This window comes from Phocoena sinus, chromosome 11 (assembly GCF_008692025.1).
Source record: "Phocoena sinus isolate mPhoSin1 chromosome 11, mPhoSin1.pri, whole genome shotgun sequence".
NCBI lineage: Eukaryota > Metazoa > Chordata > Mammalia > Artiodactyla > Phocoenidae > Phocoena > Phocoena sinus.
Genome location: NC_045773.1, coordinates 71,822,331 through 71,837,648, shown reverse-complemented (window position 1 = coordinate 71,837,648; position 15,318 = coordinate 71,822,331). Strand labels below are relative to the sequence as shown.

At 52.2% G+C, this 15,318-nt stretch overlaps 1 protein-coding gene across 3 annotated transcripts; it reads right to left on the bottom strand.

The window, feature by feature from the left end:
* Window positions 1-3,717: 3,717 nt before the first annotated feature.
* LOC116761519 (kelch domain-containing protein 3) lies at window positions 3,718-15,036 on the bottom strand. 3 transcript variants are annotated; one of them, XM_032647327.1, is made up of 15 exons: window positions 14,885-15,036; window positions 12,455-12,667; window positions 12,099-12,275; window positions 11,831-11,946; window positions 11,571-11,642; window positions 11,248-11,461; window positions 11,083-11,169; window positions 10,828-10,936; window positions 10,627-10,700; window positions 6,042-6,189; window positions 5,844-5,910; window positions 5,660-5,764; window positions 5,289-5,363; window positions 5,080-5,197; window positions 3,718-4,641 (listed from the first exon to the last, which is right to left on the bottom strand). In XM_032647327.1, exons 2-15 carry the CDS (start codon window positions 12,606-12,608, stop codon window positions 4,505-4,507), a joined length of 1,653 nt encoding a protein of 550 aa, XP_032503218.1. In that variant the 5' UTR covers window positions 12,609-12,667; window positions 14,885-15,036; the 3' UTR covers window positions 3,718-4,504. The 3 variants fall into 3 exon arrangements, with proteins under 3 accessions (XP_032503218.1, XP_032503217.1, XP_032503216.1); XM_032647325.1 differs by lacking the exons at window positions 3,718-4,641; window positions 5,080-5,197; window positions 5,289-5,363; ... (1 more) ...; window positions 5,844-5,910; window positions 6,042-6,189 and adding exons at window positions 8,679-9,299; window positions 10,425-10,503 and having other exon boundaries at window positions 14,885-15,035; XM_032647326.1 differs by lacking the exons at window positions 10,627-10,700; window positions 10,828-10,936; window positions 11,083-11,169; ... (4 more) ...; window positions 12,455-12,667; window positions 14,885-15,036 and adding an exon at window positions 8,197-8,634.
* Window positions 15,037-15,318: the final 282 nt, after the last annotated feature.

Sequence of the window (15,318 nt, the reverse complement as noted above, 5' to 3'; positions counted from 1 at the left end):
CTTGGCCTGTGTGGTGACCGCAAGGGAGCTGACAGGGACAGGGGCTTTCCTGGCTGGAAGGGGAGAAGAGCCCTGCGCTCTGAGGCAGTCTCATGAGGAGAGACTCATGAGGAGTCTCTCTTCGGGTGAGGATGGCAGGCTGCGGAGGTGGGTAGAGGGAGTCGGGTGTGACTGAGCATCCCCTTCCTGGCCGGGGGATAAAGTGGACTCCGGGGATGGGTCTTCACAGAGGGTATGTGGTCAGATGTGCTTTCACCTTGGCAGGGTGGAGATTCAAGCCCATCTTGCCACGTGCTGGATGGCTTGCAACTTCGGCAGATCATCCAGCAGGGCTCCATTTCACTTGTTTGTGGAAATTGGACAGTCACTGTGGGACTCACGTGTGGGAGCCTTTGACACGGTGAAGGCTTTGCCACCAAGTCCCTCTCCTGGCCACCACGCTCAGCAGTGTGGTGCACGGCGCTGTCCCGAGGTAAGGCTGACAAGGGGACGGTGAGGTAAAGGACCCTTGCGGCCACTACAAGCACCCAGGACCCTAATGTGTTCCCCACGGACACTCTAGGGTCTGGGTTAGAAGCTGACCTAGAAGGAGCTGCAGCTCCCACGGGCTCCTCCTCTTTGCCCCTCTCTACTCCCCTGCCTCTGCCCAGCTCTGGCTGTGCAGAGCTGCACCCCAGCTAGCTCCAGAGGCAGGCCTGTTGCTCTGTGCTGCTGATGGGCCCCCCTGGCCGCACCCACACTGAGGCAGGGCAGGTCGGGCTAGGGGACCCGGTGCCAGGGGTGGAGCTCTGTGTCTGGGCAGGGCCCTTAGCGCAGGAGGGAAGGAGTGACCCAGGCGTCCTGAATCCATGACTAGGTGACTAGGAGAAAGCTACAGAAGAGTCAGGTGGTGGGAGAGGGCACGTTGGCCGGAGGGAACTGGGTGCCACCCAGGACTGACATTTGGAATAAAATCTGTAAGGGAAAAAACAGCCAGGGCTTGGGAGTCAGGATGCCCAGAATGAGGCAACAAAGCAAAGTGTGAACACAGAGGGCCCCTGCTTGCTTTGCAGTGTGGTGGCCCTGTGGTGCCATCGGTGGTTCTCACAGCAGAACTGCCCTGTTGGTCCGTGCTATTCTGAGGCAGCAGACAGGCAGCAGCAGGCTGGTGCAGCAGTGGGCACACTGGAGTTGCTGCACTTTGTCACTTGGTTGCTCCTCCACCTTTGTGCCAGAGATCATGGCCTGTCTCTCTTTCACTGGCCCAGGCCACGTCCTCCTTTTTGAGCCAGCTCTGTGGGGCCAGCGCCTGTTGCTTCTCTGGGTTCTCATGCTCTTTATGAGCCTATCCTTTCCCACAGAAACCCAGAGAGCCCCCGGGCTCTAGTAGCCAGGCCAGCATGCACCACATGCGGGGACCAGGTGGGACTTTCTCCCACTGCCACCTCCTGTACTGCTGCTGCCCCACGGGCTCTGGTGTGGGCTGAGCTCCAGGCCACTAGTCTCATCCACGGCGTTTGCTCAACCCCTTATTCGTCCCACTCAGTCACAAAGTCTCCCACAGGGTACCCACCTGCTCATCTGCAATGGACAAACCTCCAACAGTCCCTAAAGGAAGAGCACACCAGCCATGACGCCAAAACCCTGCACATTCCTGTCCGCAGCCCTGTTTCTACATTGCCCACTGTCCTCCACAGTCTAACCCCAGTTTGACTCTGATCTGCCTGATCTGGTACCCAAATCCAGCCACCCAGATGAGCAGTCGTGATTGCCCTTCTCTCACCCGCACCAGTAAAGATCTGAGCCTCCTTCCCTGCCCTCAGGACTTTCCATCTCTACAGGGCAAACACTTCCTGGCTGACTCGGGATGAAAGTTTGCTTCCCTGATCCCCTTGTGAGACCATCCTCACAGCCTCAATTCCTTATATCCCTTTAGCTGGTTTGCACACCAAGGACCACATAATGCTCCCATTTATGTGAAATGTCCCCAAATCAGCAAACCTAGAGATGGAATGTGGTTTAGTGGTTGCCTAGAGTTGGGGGGATTGGGAAGAACTGAGTGACTGCTAGAAGGTACGGGGTTTCTTTTTGGGGTGTCACAAATGTTACAAAATTGTGGTGATGGTTACACAATTCTGTGAATATACTAAAAACCACTGAATTGTACACTTTAAATGGATACACTGTATGGTATGTGAATGATATCTCTACAAAGCTGTTAACAATAAAAACCAAAACTAACCAGACCAACCCACAGCTGCAGCTCAGGGCTCTCCATCTCCTCTGGCTCCTCATTGAAGGGGAAAAGTAGCAGTTTGGAGGCTTGGGGACCAATACAGCCGTGTGGTGGACATACGTTACGGTTTCTTGACTGCCCTTCACCTGAACCCCCTTGTGCTTAGAAACTCCCTACCACAAACCTAGGGAGAAGGTAGAGCCCACCTCCCACCATATGAAAGACCAGACACTTGGCTTTCCCAGCATCGCCTTTGCAGCCAGGTGAGTCGATGCCTCTGCCAGGAATGCCTCAGTCTAGCACAGAGCAGGGGGAGGTGGGGCACCTCTGGTGTCGGCACTGACATCTTCACGTCGACGCTGGTTCCCAGGTAGGGCTTACAGTGCTTTTAACTGCTCTGACTTTATCCCCCACTCCTTTTTTGGAGCTTCTCTCCAGCCTTCTTAGTGTTTCTGTGAGCCCAGTAGTTCAATAGTCTATTTCTGCTTTTATCAGCCAGAATCGGTCTTCTGGCTTTAAACTAGGATTGACACACGTGACACTGGGGACCCTGTAGCACTGGCTCCCTCACTCCCCCTGGGACAGGCGAACTATCCTGGTAGCTAGAGCCCTCATCTAACAATCACTGGGAGAAGTGCATTTTATGCATTTCTGTCATCAGAACTACATCTTTTCCCCCACCCCAGAAGCATCAAGCAATAACAGATGTCTTAGCTTCTAATTCTACCTCTTCCTTTCCCTTATAGCTGCTTTTTATTTTTTAAATTATTATTTTTTTGGCTGCGCCACACAGCACACAGGATTTTAGTTCCCCGACCAGGGGGCCCCCTGCAGTGGAAGCTGGGTCCTAAACATTGGACTGCCAGGGAATTCCCTATAGCTGCTTTTTAGATGTTAATCTTTCTAATGTTCTGTGGTTTTTGTGATTTATCTAGGTCCCCAACCCCACCGTCTGTGATTAACTGGTGTTCCTGATTCTTAGGGTTTATAAATTATCAATTATAATTCTCATCCCCTTTAACGTACTCTCTGCTTCTGGAACTCTTATTTGTCTCACATCTCCTCACTCTAACCTCCGTGTTGTTTAACCTCTTTTCCTCAGTTTCCATTTCTCTCTATCCCTGGGCTCCATCTGTGTAACTTCACATCTACTTCCAGTTCATTCTCCTTCTAGGTGTGTCTAATCTGCAGCTTAACCATAAAGTTTCTAACTTGAAATAGTATATTTTTCATTAAAAATTTTTTTTTATCAATCTGGTCCTTTTTGATATTTTTTTCATCAGTCATAGCTTTTCTTTAAACGTAAGTAAGACATTTTATATTTTGTATTTTATACTTCTAACATCTCAGTCTTTGCTGGTCTGATTCTCTTGCCTGTTGTTCCTAATGACTCTTACGGGGTTTTTTTTCCCTTGTTTGCTTTGTTTTCACTGTAAGCTTAGATTTCCTTGAAATTTTATCTGAAGGAATTCCTTGAGGCCTGGGTTTAAAGTACAATCCTCAAGAGAGGAATGCATTTGCTTCTGCCAGGTGCCTGAAGGCACTATCGACCTGAGATCACTTTAAACTGAACTGTCAGCTCGAGGATTTTCCAGTCCACACAGGCAATATGAATTCTCCACCCAAACAGTACTGAGAGCCAGCTGTGCTTACGTATTATCATATTTTTGTCCCCACCTTCTACCTCCCCTTGCATCCAAGACCAAAGCTAAGTAGATGAGTTGGGGGATTGGTTCCGTCTTTGAATGATCGTGTCATCTGTTCAGTTTAAATAGGAAGGGTCTCTGATCTGACTTCCCACTTTGTAGGAGCATTAGATTTATTGCCCACCCAACACGTGGCCCCTGAAATGGTAATTCTAGGCCACCCACAATAGAAGCAGAATAAAAAGATGAGTGACACGAGTGTTTATGAACTGGCTCCTACATAAAGTCCCAGTCTCAGGAGCCACTCACAGACTCTATGGCCTTCAACTGGCCTCAATGTCACTCACCAGTCCTTTTCCTTCTATACCAGAATCATTATTTTAAGGCAAGAATGGGAGGACTTGAGGACATGATGACCCAGATCCAAGCAGAAGAAGTGTGGAATGGCAGAAGGCTGAGCTGCTCTTCTTGTCCAGCCCTCAGGCAGTCCAACAGCCCTCTAGTCATCTCTGAGCCAGCTGGGTTCCCAGGCAGCTGTGACCCTTGCCCTTGAATGGGAAAGACCAGAACAGGCCAAGCCCAAATGTGTCCCCACAGATGCATTTCTCACTGGGGCAGTGGCAGAGCTGAGGACAGCTCCTTACTACTCTTTGCTCAAAGGGAGATGTCTTCTGTCCTTGCCTGCATTTCGGCGCCTCTTTCGACTCAAGAAGCTCTCTAGCTTCTTGCTTCGTTTCAGCTCCTTGAACTTCTCAGCTAGGACCAACTGGCGCTGCTCAGCTAGAGGACAAGGAGAAAGAAAGCCGGTAAGCAAAGGAGGAAGCCCGCTTCTTTCCCTTTCCCCAGGTCAGTAATTCTCAACCACTATGCAGTGATATGTGACTCATCTCGAGTTCACCGGTGTGTGTAAGCAAGCTGACTTCTATGAATCTGCTCCTCCTCAATTCAACCAGCTACGAGCTCCTTCTCTGTGCCCTACCCACATATGTCGGGGTGGGACAGAGATAAAAACGACACTCCCTGCCCATGGTCATTAGGGATACAAGAATGGTTACAAACAACAACTCCCTACTATTTCTACTTTCCTCCAACTTACCATGGGATCCAGCCTTCGTGCCCCCCTTAGGGAGCTCATGGACCCCCAACACAGTATCCTGCCTCTATGGCCACCCAACCCCTGTTCCTGTAACTAGCCTGTCATAGCTGTGCCCCACTCACATTTCTTCAGGAAGTATGGCCGATGGCCCTGCTGGGCCTGAGCCCGCCGCTCCTGCTTCAGGGCCAGGTGCAGCTCCTGCTGCCGCTTCCGTTCCTGCTGTGCCATTTCTTGCTGCTCCTGAGGTGAGACAGGTGAAGAGCGGGGACTGTGAATCACCTCCTGCCTCGACCTGCTCTCACCTTCCTCCCCCGTATTCTGACTTACTCACCATTTGCTGAAGCAGCTGCTGCAGTTTCTCACGCTCCTCCCCTGAACGGCGCTTCTTCAGCTGCTTTTTCACAAGCTCCACGTTGGAAAATGAGTATGACAGTTAGCATTCTGTAAATGTTAGGTGAAACTCTGTGCCAAGCATTATTCTAAGAGGTTCGCATATGTTAACTCACATAAACACTATGAGATAGGAATTATCTTTCTGTGATAAGGAAACTGAAGCAAAAAGAAGTTAACTAACTTGTCAATGATCACACAGCTAGTAAAGTGACACGCCCTGCTCGCCCTGCTCCCCTCTGCCCGACTCTCTTGACCTGTGCTCTAGTCTCACCATTTGGAATCCCCACAGACCGATCTCACGTTACTCACATCTTTCTCTCTGGCTCGGATGTCATTTAGGAATTGATACGTTTTATCAAACACCTCAGGATTATATTCCCCTGACAGGTCGTCAAAGCGGGGGTCCCGGGCTACCTTTGGAGCGAACAGAGAGAATATAAAAGAACTGTTCAGTCTCCTTTCACTGAGAAAGAGCTTACTGGCTCCTCCTCACCTTCTTACTGATGGGAACAACTTGACGCAAAAATGGCACCCGGACCTTGGCTGACATTTCCAGAGGCCTATGAAGAAATTAAACAGGTCAAGGGAACTCCAGTCTTGTCACAGGCCTCCCACCTGCCACCCAAGAAAGCAGACACCTACTCAAGGTCCCAGCTATCCTCCAACTCCTGGGGCAGGCCTTGCTCCTCACCTGTGTTTATCTGCAACACATGCTTTTTGGACCGGTGGTCTGGAACTTTGCTTCTTAGTGCTGTTTCCAGTTACCAATTGTTTGTATGTCTTAGTCCCCACTTGGCTCTGCAATTCTAACAGCTCCTCAAATGACATGTGAGATGTGCCTGTGAAAGGTAGGTGGGGGTGGGAGGGAACCGCAACTCAGCCCAGCATCTGCCACTGCTGCAAAGGTGCCATCCCATCTTCATTCTTCATAGGTAACTGATCCTTTCCAACATCCCCTTCAGACCAATCACTGCAGGTCCTGGGCAGCACAGCTTGTAACGGCGCTACACTGACACCTAATTCCCCATCGTTTCCAGGTACCTGGGGCCTCACCTTGCTAAAGAAGGTGTATATGTAAGGCTCTTTTAAATCACTCCTTCACAGCTTTCCCCATAAGGACCTCTGTCTCCCTTGCTCAGCTACCATCGCCATTATTCTGGTTCAGGATACGCTCAGCACCTCTCACCTCAATCAGTACTCTAGCCTCCTCACTGCTCTCCCAACCTCCAGTCTCACTCCTCTCAAAGCTATGCTCCCCGCTTCAGCCTGGGAGAGGCATCTGAAAAGCAAAACCTGGGGAGGGGGTAAATTGGGAGATTGGGATTGACATATACACACTACTATTGATATATATAAAATAGATAACTAATAAGGACCTACTGTAGCACAGGGAACTCTACTCAATACTCTGTAATGACCTATATGGGAAAAGAATCCAATAAAAAGTGGATAGGACTTCCCTGGTGGCACAGTGGTTAAGAATCCGCCTGCCAATGCAGGGAACACGGGTTTGATCCTGGTCTGGGAAGATCCCACATGCTGCAGAGCAACTAAGTCCGTGTGCCACAACTACTGAAGCCCGCGCCTGGAGCCCGTGCTCCGCGACAAGAGAAGCCACTGCAATGAGAAGCCCACGCACCACAACGAAGAGTAGCCCCCACTCACCGCAACTAGAGAAAAGCCCACGTACAGCAACGAAGACCCAACACAGCCAAAAATAATAGAAAACAAAAAAATAAAAGTGGATATAACTATTCACTTTGCTGTACACCTGAAACTAACACATTGTAAATCAACCATACTCCAATAAAAATTTTTTTAAAAAAGGAAACTACTTCAGACCTGAAGTTTTCACTTTAAGTTCTTTAATAACTTTCTTTCCAAAAAAAAAGAAAAAGAAAAAGGCAAATCTGATCTTATCACTCCCACCTCATTTCCACATAATATCCTACACATCACGTCACTCCAGAACTCAAAATTCCCCAATGGCTTCCACCTTGCTCAGAGGAAAAGCTCTAGGCTTTGTAATAGCCTGAAGACCCCATGTGACCTAGCCCGGGTTTTGGCTCTAATCTCATCTCCTACCATCTCCTCCTTCCTACTCCTCTCCAGTCAACTGGCCTCCAAGCAGTTCCTAAGCAGGAAGGTATGCTCCCACCTCAGTTCCTTTGCACCGGACTTTGCTTGGAACACTTCCTCCAGCTGTACTGCTTGCTCCCTCACCTCCTTCAAACGGTTTCTCAAATGTCACCTACCCAGTGAGGCCTTCTGTGATTACTCAAAACTGTAACTCCTCCCCTGCTTTCTCTTCAAAGCTCTTATCACCCTTTTCAAAAAATTTACCCTTTAAAAATCTGCAATTCCGTGTTTTGTTTTATTAATTTGCTTGTTTTTTTTTAACCCCTAAAAGGTAAGCTTCATGAGGACAGTGTTGTGCTGCTTTATTTACTACTGTATCTCCAGCATCTAGAACTGTGCCTGCACACAACAGATGCTCAACAATGTTGGCAAAATTTGTTGAATCCTCACCTACTAAGCCTTCCCCAACAATCCATCCCCCTTCCTGACTCTGCTTTTGAACATAACGTTTCCTCCCTGCGAAAAACCCTCCTCGCCCTTTAAAATACTGCTCAGGATGTCCCAGGATGTCCTAATCCAGGAAGCATCCTCCCTCACTCCCCACTTTCCAGTGCGTTGTGGGGGGCGCTCCCGGTGTTTGCATCTTTCAGAGAACGTAAGTCTCACGGTCACGGCGTCTCCAGGCTCCGAGCCCGCACCACACGCGGTGCCACTGGCCCCTCACCCCGCCTCCGCGGCTGTCCCTCGGCCCGGCGCCGTCCCCTCACCCTTCTGCAGGTCCCCGGGCCCCAGGCCCCCGCCGTCCCGAGACTCGCGAGGAGACCCGGAGGCCGCCCATTCCCGGGAGTTTGCACTCAGCATCTGCTCGCGCAGCGCGCCGAAGACTAATGGCGCTACTTCCGCTCCGGCAGCGACCGCCCCGCCCCACTCCTTCCGGCATCTCCGGCAGGCTGAGTCCGCGAGGCTTGGTGACAATAGAGCAGATCCCGTCCAGCGCCGGGCGGGCCGCTGGTGGGCGGCCGGGGAGCCCTTCCTGGGCGGAAAAGGGCGCCCACCGTAAATAACGTTGCCCCCTCCCTTTTGTCGCTTGGCGCTGCACTCCGCGCCGAAGAGAAACTCCGGCCAGGCCGTGGCGGTATTTGGTTTCCTAATGCTCTTGGTTGAGAAGCCAGAACCTCAGCACCCTGGCCCCACTGCAAACTCCTGCCGTCCCTTGCCTATTCCACACAAAAGAGAGCACACGTTTGGAGACTTTCAATTCATTTTTATAAAATCTGAGCTGGCTGAGAGCGTCAGGGTACAGCAACAGCTCAAGGAACGGTAGGATTATCTGCTGGTCCTCCCCTCCCCAGGTCAGGGAGAAGGAGATTTCATGCCAACAGCTGCAACTCCTCTCAGCTCCCAATCAATGCTCAGGGCTCAAGCAGCGGGAAGAGGTGGAAAGAGGGGTGGGGAGGGGAAGCTCCTGAGGCTGACACTGCTTGCTTCTCCCTCCTCCCCATTCCCTTCGCTTCCCAGCAGAGCATGGCTGACCTGGGGCAGAGCAGAGGCCCAGGAGCAGTTGGAGGGAGGTGAATGGGACAGAGCACCAAGGGGAAGGGGCCCTCGGCCCAAGGAGGAAGGGACCTAGCCCTCCCCCCTGCAGCTCCCCACTAAGTTCACAGCACAGAAAACACCTCTAGTCCAACAACTCCATGTGGAGGTATACCAAGTCCAGGGTCCAAAGGGGCAGGTGGGGGAGAGATGGGCAAGGGCAGTGAAGATACCAGCAGGCTCAGGAAGGGAGGCGGCAGAAACTTCCTCCTACCCATGGGAGGACACAATGGGGCGACTGATATTGCTGTTGGTGGTCATGGCATTCAGCTCCCACCTGGAAGGCCAAAAATGACAGGCAGAAAGGACAGAAGGGGGAGCCTCCGCCCCCAGGTCAAGAATTGCTCAAACAAAGCAATGAACACACCAGTGCCTTCAATTTCCTAAAGCTCAACCACCCACGGCCACCTCTTCCTTACAGCCCTATGAGGGTTAACAATCAGGTCTCCACCCCCCACCAAATCCACTACCACCCACTAGCCCACCTGCAAGCTCATGTGGACTTCCTGTTTATGTTTACATATTGATATTCTTGTGCCCAACACCTGGAGAAAAACATCTGTGTATACATCTCAATAAACTTCCCAACCTACCTTTCCTCCTCTGCTCAGATCCAACCAGGATGCCCCTCCCCCCCACCAGGAATGTCGGGTTTTGCTCTCAACTCCCATCCTTTTAAGGCCCTAATTCAGCTCTCCTATCCTCCCTGAGGCCTTCCCCAGCCATACCACAATATTAAAATTAAATTCCTCTCTTTTTGACAACTGTCATTCTACGAAGTACCTCCTTATGCCAAGGCTCTACTCTACTTGGTACTAGGCACTTGCACATGTGTTCATCTTGGGCCAGCCTGGGATCCATCTGTTCAGCCTTGTATACTCTATCACCAAATACTGAACACACAGACCCTCAGCAAATAAGAATTAAGCTGAACTGAATCAAGGAGAGGAAAGTGTCACAGAATGACCCAGAAGGGCACAATTATACACAAGATAACTTTCAGTGCTTGATTTAGACCTAAGAATGGAGTTCATAAGGGAAGGAGCTAGGAAGGACCTCCCTTAATTCTGGAATTAATGTGATCCAGAGGCTCCTAAACTTGTTTTTTTCTCTGCAACTAGGTTCTAAGATTTAATCAAACTTTCTCAGCATATTAACAAAAATAACTGTATAAGCTCAGGAATTAGGAAGTGATGCCTGTGAGCTTGGTTTGAAAACTGGACATTTTTTCCATAAAACTTACCCAGCTGACAGTTTTATATTTCCTTCTATCTCCCTCTCCACAAGTACACTACAGAACAAAATCTTCTCTCTCCTGCACACTGAGACCAAGCCAATCAGGTCACGCCTGTGCTGCCCACTCACCCTCAACCAGTCCCTCCTTTCCAACCATTCACTGTACCTGATGTCATGGGGCAAACAGGACTGGTCCAGGTTATACTGAATCACAGCCAGTTTGCACAGAGTCTTCAGACTAGGGCCTTTAAAGGAGGAGTGGGGGAGAGGGAGATGGTCAAAGCCGAGGAAAGGGTCCAGTCCTGCATATCACCACCCAAAGACAGGGGCCCTGAGGGCAAATGCATTTAGGGAATAAGTGTACTTACTAAAGTCCAAAATGTGTAAGTCAGAATGATCTATGAGGTCAAATTCATCTCCCAGGCCTTCCTCAGGAGACGGACTATAGGGATCAAAAGAGAGATGAAGGAAGGAGCGAAGACTACCCACGAGACCCTCTTGCTCAAATGTCTCCCATGTTAGTCACAGGCTTAGGCCCTTCCTGGAGCCCTCCCCTCTCTCCTCCTAACCTGGTACCCCCAAAGAGGACAATCTTGTCACCAACAATACAGCAGCACTGGCGCCGGCGGGGACATGGCCCCTTCCCCTTCGGTTCAATCTTTTTCCAGGTAAACGACACTAAAGAGAAGTTTAAATGGAGGTTCAACACCTGCTAGCCCAGATATCCTCTCCACTCCCGCCCCTCACCCACTCAGGATTATTCTTTTCTTTTCCACGCCCCCTCAATTGCTCCCTGTTCCTCCCTTAAAGGCAGTGCTCTTTACCAGGGTTAAACTTCCAGAGGTCATGGAAGTGCCGGTTCAGCCTTGCATTATAGCCACCAAAAATGTACAGCTCCCCATTGTAGCCAACTGGAAGGAGAGAGTAATGTCAAGAATGTAGGGGCAATGGGGGGACGGGGACTCGGCAGGGACCTAACAGACACTCACAGGCTGAGTGGCTCCGGCGCCCCTCAGGCAGCACTGGGGTGGGTGGACAGTCCAGCCAGGCCTCAGTCCTCGTGTCAAAGACACGGATGCGGTTGCAGTAAATCTCATTGTTGGAATGGAATGGCCCAAAACGGTCTGCACGGCCCCCGAAGACATACATGTGATTGCCCAGCATTGTGGCCGAGTGGAAGTCCCTCCAGCGTGCAGGGTTGCCCTGGGCAGGAGCAGAGATGGGAGGGGGAGGGGTCAGCTTTCACTGTTTGAGCTCCCTATGGTTCCTTAAATTGAGGGTGGGGATCTGGGAGAGAGCAAGAAGGGCCAACCTTTGTACAGATCAGGGTCCATGTCATGGTGCTGGTATCCAGCTTGTGAATGTCATTGGAAAAGCAGTCCGCCTGACAAGGAAGAGAAAGGAAATGAAGGAAGGAATAAAAGAGAGGAGCAGGGGTCACTCTCCGACCCTCCGTCCCTCCCACCTCAGAACCTGCAAGCAAACCAAAGCCTCCCATTCCACTACTTTCACTTCCCCTTCCTCCTTCTCATTCCCACCCTAGGGAAACCTCTCGTTTCTTCCCAGACCTACCAGCTGCTCGTAGCCCCCGAAAATGTACATGGTCTTGCCCAGGACACAAGCCGAATGTCCATCCCGGGCCCCAGGAACTGTTCCTGCCACTCGGGGTGTGGACCATTTGTGAGTATCTGAAGGAGGGGAGAGGGTGGGCCCAGTAAGCAGGCTGGTGCTCCCTCCTCGACTCTGGGGCACCTTATTCCCAGCCCCCCTCAGCCCACACCTTCCCCAGCCCCGCGAGGCACTATTTGGCAGAACACAGCCTCCAGAGACTCATACTCACTGACGTCAAAGGCATAGAGCACATTGCAGGCCCCTTCGGTGTCATTCCGCCCACCCCAAAGGAAGACTGTGTCGTCGATGAGGACGGTGGAGTGTCCATACCGCATGTAGGGTACCACGGGAGCCTGCCCGCGGGTGGCGGGCCTCACTGGGGGCAGCTTTGTCCAACGCAAGGACACTGTGGGCACAGCTCTGCTCAGCCCTGGGAACCTCTCTTCAGGCCGTCCACATTTTCCCAAACCACATGTTCGTTTCCCCCACCCACTCTGGCCGTGGGGGCCACCATCAAACCTCACTCGGCCACCCACTGCCCTCCCTGATGTGGGCACCCAGGGATGATCCCTGCGTTAGCTTTACCTGCATTGAAAATGTGCACATCAATCTGGCGCAGCGTCTCGTAGTCTTCCCCAGAGCAGTAACCCCCGAAGGAGTACACCCGGTGTCCCACCGCCACTGCAGCATGGTTCACCCTGCGGGGCCCGCCCTCCAGGTGCACCGTCCACCGTAACATCCCCTGGGCCACTGGTTACAGCAACATGCCCCCCCGGCACGGCCTGCTGCCTCTGCTACCTGCACACAAGTTAGGGCCGGGGGCTCCTCAGGCAAAGCCTTTGCCTGGTTCACCGTGACTCTGCCCAGGACTAGCCTTGCCTCTAAGTGTCACCCTGGTGGCCCTCCCACACCACCCCTCCACAGCTCAGGTGGCTGGCTCTGCTCCAGGGGAGCTGCTGAGGTCAGGAAGCTAGCCCTGGCCCTGTGTTCTCCAACAGCAAAGGGTGGGGCCACTCTGACCTGACTGCCAGCTCAGAATGCTGATCAAGGGCTCAACGTGGTCGTCCCCTACTCATGGCGGCTGCACCCTGTCACTGGCTTGGCCCAAGCTCCAAGCCCCCTTCAAAGGTCAGGGAGTTCTCTTGTCTTTCTGACTCTGCTCTGCTTACTGCCTGCCACCTCTCTAAGAATCTCTGTGCTCTTTGAGGTGGGGAGAGGGATCTCAAAATACTCAGAGCTATTAATAGCCCAGCCAACCCCAGACAGTCCACTGAAAGCTGGCATGAGTGCCTCCAAGCAGAAAAGCTTTTAGGCTTTTAGAGTGGAACAGTTCCTCTATCCAGGATGGGGTGGGATTGATCCCAGACAGGGACCTTCATGGATGATTAGCCCCTCGTAGGGGGCTCTTATCAAGCAGAGCTGTTATCATCGGGGTCACCCAGGGCCCCTCACAGGCAGGAGGGGTTCCTTTGACAGCTGTGCCTGGCATGCTGCCAAGAACTTAAGCCAGAAAGGTATGTGTGTGCTGGGGATTGAGGGGGTAGGGTTTTCTCCTCTTGCCACTTGCCCAACCTAGCCATTGTGGTAGAGAACGGGCTATTTCCAGCAGCTCTTCTCCCACTTGGGTCTCTGAAAGGGGACAGGGGTGGGGGTGTGCACTGGAAAGGGAAAGGAAAGCAAAATGCCCTTGGGCAGGACAAGAAAAAGATCCAGGCATGAGAGATCATGGTCTCTTAAAGACAACCCGCTAACCTAGTGATAATGGGTACATCTGAAGGCTCTGTCAGGCAAATCCTGCAGCTGGCACTGCCTGCTCTGGCAGGCACCTGCTGGGTTTGGGTAGATCATCTGCTCCCTGTTCAAGAAGCCCTGGCAGAAGGGAGAAAAAAAAAAAAAAAAAGAAGCCCTGGCAGAAGGAAGAGCCAGGCAGAATGTCAGGCAAAGAAAAAGCTCAAGTAAGGGAGGCCCGTCGCAAGAAAGACACACAGGTTTCAGCTGGCTTTTGCCAGCCCTCCTGCCCCTGCCCAGCCTCCCTCAACCCCCAACCCCATGCTTTAAATAGCCACTCTGCCAAACCTGAAATAGCCCCTCAGGAAACCACTCTCACTTCATTACTCCTGTCCTCAATCCAAAAGCTCTTGGATCTGGGCTTGTAAGGACAGATAGGAAGAAGGTTGAAGAGCTTAAGAACCGGAGTCCATCTTCCCTCATAGCTTCCACTCCCCACTTCAGCTATATCAAGGTAAAGCAAAGAATTCAGAGGACAAGAGAGAAGCAATTCCATCCAAAGGTGGAGAAAAAAACCTTAGCTTCTCCTCCAAAAAAAAAAAACAAAAAACAAGCAACTCAAGCTCGTGAAGAACAAGCCCCCAGGGTCTCAGGGTCTCCTCTTATTCCTGGGTCTCTCCCATCCTCCATCACTGCCGCATTCTCAAGCTTCTTCAATTCCCTTCATGTACCTATCCCCCTTGCTTTCTCTTGCAATTTTCATTCCCCGTTTCTGGCCCTTCTTGATCTCCTGAGAGCTTTGCCGTTTTCTCCTTCTTCCTTCTCCCACAACTCCAAGCTCCACCCCGACGGCCCTCCATTTTCCCTCTTCCACTAAGGGGAAAAAAGCTAATATCCATTGACCCCTTTCCGCCAGAGATATTCCTCCCTGTATATGACGCTATCCCTGTCGTCTCCCAGTCATCCCAACCTCCCCTCCCGCACAACTCCAGACACCCCCGCCCTTTTCTTCCATTATCCTCAGCTTCCCTGTTCTCCTCATAACCCGATCTTCTTTCCAATTTCCTTTAGTGCCTCCTCCGGCTACCAGGTCTCTCCCACTGGTTTCCTCACCATCCTCCCGGAGCCCTTCTTTCCCCATTAACACTTTCCTTTCCCATCATGCCCCTAGCTCCCTCCCCACCCCCACCTCTTCACTCTGAGGCCCGTCCCCCACGACTCCAGCGCTAACCATGGACATCCCCAGCCCCTATAGTTCTCCTTGTCCCTCAACCCACCCCGGACTACCTGCCAGGCCGGGCCGGGGCGGGGCCGCGGGTCCTCGCGCTGCTTGCAGCCTAGAACCCGTTGCACGCCAACCGACGACTCGATCCCCAACGAGATAAACACAACCAGGCTCTATCCTTCCGGCGGGCAGCTGTCTGCGAACATGCAGTCAGAGCTAAGTGCCCGAAGCCTACCGGGACTTGTAGTTCACGGGGTTCCGGAGGGACGTCAGGGGCTGAAGAGTGGGCAGGAGCCTGAGGAGATTCTGGGCATGTGCAGATACGTGTCAAAAATCGCGGGGTTGGCCTTCCCTGGTGGCGCAGTGGTTGAGAGTCTGCCTGCCGATGCGGGGAACACGGGTTCGTGCCCCAGTCCGGGAAGATCCCACATGCCGCGGAGCGCCTGGGCCCGTGAGCCATGGCTGCTGAGCCTGCGCGTCCGGAACCTGTGCTCCG

Bases quoted from the DNA above. Each gene is read 5' to 3' on its own strand.
- LOC116761519 (XM_032647327.1), bottom strand. From the start codon at position 12,608: ATGTTACGGTGGACGGTGCACCTGGAGGGCGGGCCCCGCAGGGTGAAC. The intron at 12,276-12,454 runs GTAAAGCTAACG...CTGTGCCCACAG, and splicing joins TGTGCACATTTTCAATGCAG to TGTCCTTGCGTTGGACAAAG. The intron at 10,701-10,827 runs GTTAGGAGGAGA...TGATCCCTATAG, and splicing joins GTCCTCTTTGGGGGTACCAG to TCCGTCTCCTGAGGAAGGCC.